A 4,762-nucleotide genomic window follows, 5' to 3' on the forward strand; every position below is an offset into this window, starting at 1 on the left:
AGATGGCGTTTATGATGCCCGTGGTGAAAAACGAATGGGACATTTACAAGACGAACCGCAGCAGGCGATCGTCAGAGTGTTCCAATCCTCAGACCTGTCGCAGTAGAAAGGTGAGTGTTTCACTTAAGAAACCCAATCGAACAATCGCAGAGGCAAGTTCGCGCGCTTCGACACAGTTCGTTTCGTTTCGTTCCGTTCCGTTCGCACGAGCTTTACGAGGCAAACGAAAGTTTCTCGTGTTCGCGAGAGAGAAGAGTGATCGCGTATTTTCCTGTCTCGGGAGTACCAATGTTTCCGTTGCGCTTTCATCGTTTCCACGAAAAGAATCCGTATTAACGGTAATATCTCGCGTGAAACGGTTTATCGCGCGCTATGTACCGTAACACAGCAGCGATCCTCGAAACATATCCTCCTCGTATCTTGCGAACGTCATCGAAAGGTTGACGCGCGTGTTCGAGCCACGTTTGGCGTTCGTGTACGCGCGCACCTCATTGTGCAAATTTAAATCTCGCGATACTCCAGCGATCCCATATACGTATTATGATCGAGAGCGTCGATTGCGAATAACTTCACGCTCAGCCGGATGGTCGATTGCACGGGGGACGAAAGTGGTTCTTCGATGATAGATACGAAAAAATTTTATTGCGGCACGTATGTATGCCAAGAGAGAGATACGCTCGTACGTGCAATCGTTACTGTTGTCAGTAGTTCCCTATCTATGATGATACATACACACACACGTTGTTGCGCTCTTCTTTCTAGAAAAATGTATCACGACGTGGGTTTTCTCTCGACCGGCGACGTGTTCCCTCAAGCATACCTCTGCCACGCCGTGACGCACGGTTGCGCAACTTTGATTCTCAATTTCGTAATGGCACCGCATCACCGCGATAATCGGTATCATATTAATCGTTTCGCGATGTGACATCGATAACGTGCTACTAATCAACGCGTGCCTTCCGAAATCGGACACGAGGGGAGGCAAAGGGAGAAATCATAGCGAAAATTTCACTTTCTTACCATTCCGAATTCTTTCGAACGAACGGGTCGAAATTAACGGGGGCTCTCTCTCTCCCACTCTCCCCCTCTCTCTCTCTCTCTCTCTCTCTCTGCCTGCCGCGATTCTATGATGTGTGGAAAAATACAAAGCGGAGGGGGAGTACGTGTAGTTGGCAACGTCTCGGCGCGTCGTTGGCTGTAGAGCAGCAATTGCTCGGCATCGGGGTATTATTATTTGCGCCGGACGCCACGAATCGCGCCGCCGGTTGCCCGTTGTCGGGAGATTACGCAATCGCGCGTAACCAAAGGACGAGAAATTCGCCGTGTTGTCCATAGTCGCACTCGTGCGGCGCACGTGCGCTACCCTAAGACTCGCTGAGAACCACTGTTCTCCGTTCGATCGTTGCATCGAGAATATCTGGCGGCCTTGCCTGCTGCGACGCGCCGCTAAATTCGTACGCGGAATTACGACGTCGTCGATCGGTGTGATCATTCACAGCAGCCGATACACGCTGGGGGTGCAACTGCATGCTGTCACTTCCTCTCTTCTAACTGTACTCGTATACTTGCCTGTACCGATGAAAAAAAAATCATCTTAGTATGTTGGAACTGTTCGGTATTCAAATTGCCGCGCTTTTGTCCCAACCGGGATGTTGTTACCCTCCGAGTAACGCAGCTCCAAGTCCTGTGCCCGGGTCAGAAATGACCCGTATGAATATTTCCATGATATTCACGGTCGCTCGAGATGGAGACCGTTATCGATGTACTGATAATTAGTCAGTTTTGGATTACGTTCATATTTTCGTTATACACAACCCGTCCGTAAGTATTTGGCCACTTGGAGGAATTGGTTTAAAATATTTATATCTTTGTTGCAATGTAAATATTTCTAAGTAGAACGACTGCTACTTTATATTTGCGATGTACGGAAATGTTACAATGTATCGCAAATTATATTACTCCACTTGCTGGGTAATAACGGCGTTAATAATTCGAGGTAATCTAGCAACCAATCTTTTTAACGTATTTTCTTGAATCTCTTTCCAGGCGATTTGTAGATACTTCCACAAATGTTTTTCAGAAGTGGGCATTTTTCTTTCACTTTTCGGTCCATTTCGATTGGATTTAAATCAGGTGACTGCGGTGGCCGTTGCATTATTTCAAGTTCGTTATTGTCTTGCAATTCGTATTAGAGTGTCTGTAACAAAAACAACGACGAACGTTACATTTGACAATAATATATGAATCATGCTTCGTACAATGGAAGTGGCCAAATACTTGCGGACGGTAGTGTACGTGTACGAAGGAATAACATCCTCGTGAATTATAGAAAAAGACGTCGATGTTAATGACTGCATACTGGAGTGTATTTAATAATAGAAACAATGGGAGTAATAAAAAAATTGACTCCTGAACGGAATATTTATGTTCGATTCGTCGCACTCGTCTTTCTTTCGCAATTCGTACTTTTGTCTCTACACTTCTCGTTGCGGTAACGTGATCGTCACTTCGCGACTGACACAAAGAGCCTCGTCGTTGTGTACGTTATCGGTGTCGGAACAGCGGGTCATAAATGACCCGGGCACAGTGCTTGGAGGGTGAACAGGTTCCCTGCCGCGTGGATCCCATGCATTCTCCACTCTGGACTTTCCGTTCAGGCCGTTGAACATTCTCCTCTTTTCCTTTCTTCGACTTGAACTATGCAACTACGACTATAATTTGTTGAAACAGAAACTCTTGCTTTGTTCTGCGGCGCATCTTCGACCCATCGCGTTCTTATTATTACCGAAATAATAATAATAATATACGTATTAGTAAAAGTTTATTATCTGGGTTCATATAGAGCAGGGGTTCCCAGAGTTTTGCCTAGGTGGGCCAAATTGTAAATTTGAAAATATTTGGCGGGCCATTAAGGCGATAAAATGTATACAATCTATATAATAACAAGATATATTACATATAAAATTTAGTATTTTTTTTTTGTAAAATGATGTCTGTAAATTCAAGATCGCGGCTGATCTGCCATCGCGGGCCGCACTTTGGGAACCCCTGATATAGAGCGTGTTGGGTAACAATACGAATTTCGCGTACTCGGGTCATTTTCGACCCAAACACCTCAGGCGCAGGGGTTAACACGTTGAATGCCGCGAGGGTGATCGGTGACCGGCGGTGCCAAGATTAGCGAAGGCATTTAATTCGAATAAATCGGTAATATTTGCAATGCATATTTAAATAGCTAGTGGACAAGTTGCGCAGAATTAGCATTCAACAAACGTTACACCGTTCTCTCGATAATAACGATTTCTGCAGTTTTCCAAGTATCGCAAGGCACACGTCACAAGTAAATTAGAGTCTGGATAACGCGGCGCGCATACGACTCACGCGGTGCGAACGGAACGTCACCGAAAATCAGAGGGACGTCTCGATCTTCCCCGAGAATTCCGATAGATCTCTCTGTATTCGAAAGTAAAGGACAGTGAAAGTGGAGATTCGAAGGAAGATGGATAAAAAACAGAGGCTTCTCGTTTGTATGTTGACAGGTATCGGAATGTTCAAAATCAGAGGGTCCGTCGCTGTCCACTTCACCGGGGTCGGACTTCTTGACATCGCCGGCGCACCGTTCCGTGCCCCTCACTTCCCGCCACTTCTCGAGGACGTCCTCGAGGGCGTCTCAGAACTCGTTGCAGAGTCCGAGCAAAAGCACGGGCTCGTCGCCGCCGAAAACCGGCAGCTCGAACTCCCTGAACAAGTTCCACAACCGGCTGATAGACAAGCTGAAGAGAACGATGAAGAAGGCCGAGGACAGCGCAGAGGACCAGCGAAACTTGTCGTGAAATAGCCAGGGGGTTTTGGGCCGGCCACCGATACCCGGCTCGAAACCGATCGAGATCCGACGCACCTCCGCACCGGTTGCCGCGTCCGCGACAATCCACGAGACTGTCGTGCGATCCTGCCCGGATCCGCCGCCCTCGGCATGGTAAATAGGACAGAAGGAATCGCACCGGTGACGACCACACGATATCATCCCATCTGATCGTGCACGGAGAACCGATCCTAACACCAGAACCGGAACCAGTTCGAATGGGGAGGAAAATACCAAGCAGAAGCTGACCAACATCTAAGCAAGTACGAAGAGAAAGATAGATAGAGAGAGAAAGAAGAAGATACACAGAGAGAATCACAGAGAGAAAGAGAGAGAGAGAGAGAGAGAGAGAGAGAATGATGGAAGGGAAGCAGAAAGTGTGAAGTCCAGTGGAGAGACGTCGAAGTAGCCGCGAATCTTTGGTACCAGTAGGTTACCACGCTCTTTTTCTACGTTTTCTCCTCGATATCCACAGTTTCGAAAAAAAAGAGCTCGCGAGTTAATACGTATATTTTCCGTTTCTCTACTTCCCCGTTGGATTCCCCAGTTTCTTACGAAGATGCCGGAATGCTACGAAGATCGCAAGAGAAAAATAGATTTTCCATATATTTCGTTTTTCCTTTCCAAAAAAAAAAAAAAAAAACACAAATACACACATAACACCCGTTGATCTCGGAGTTAATCGCGAGACCTAACCGGAGTGTCCTTTCTGTGGATAACTGTGAGAATCTGTTTAGGCTGCCGGAGAGAGAGAGAGAGAGAAGAAGAGAAGAAGGGAAGAGAAGAGAGAGAGAGAAGACAAGGTGAAGACGAGAGAATCTGTCTGCCTGACGAGCGGAAGCTCCTTGTTCCGCGGAGCGCAATCGAGGACAGCTAGCACCGGGAACGAGGAGCAACGAC

At 47.0% G+C, this 4,762-nt stretch overlaps 1 protein-coding gene across 1 annotated transcript; it reads left to right on the forward strand.

The window, feature by feature from the left end:
• Positions 1–2: 2 nt before the first annotated feature.
• Positions 3–4,505, forward strand: LOC108580328. The gene is made up of 2 exons (XM_017944054.1): positions 3–110; positions 3,540–4,505. The coding sequence occupies exons 1-2, from the start codon at positions 3–5 to the stop codon at positions 3,831–3,833; spliced, it is 402 nt and encodes a 133-aa protein (XP_017799543.1). The 3' UTR covers positions 3,834–4,505.
• Positions 4,506–4,762: the final 257 nt, after the last annotated feature.

The sequence above is a fragment of the Habropoda laboriosa genome, unplaced genomic scaffold (assembly GCF_001263275.1).
Source record: "Habropoda laboriosa isolate 0110345459 unplaced genomic scaffold, ASM126327v1 scaffold9, whole genome shotgun sequence".
Classification (NCBI taxonomy): Eukaryota; Metazoa; Arthropoda; class Insecta; order Hymenoptera; family Apidae; genus Habropoda; species Habropoda laboriosa.

Excerpts from the sequence above, each read along its gene's own strand:
- LOC108580328 (XM_017944054.1), top strand. The coding sequence starts at position 3 with ATGGCGTTTATGATGCCCGTGGTGAAAAACGAATGGGACATTTACAAG. Across the intron at positions 111-3,539 it reads AGACCTGTCGCAGTAGAAAG|GTATCGGAATGTTCAAAATC; the intron begins GTGAGTGTTTCA and ends GTATGTTGACAG.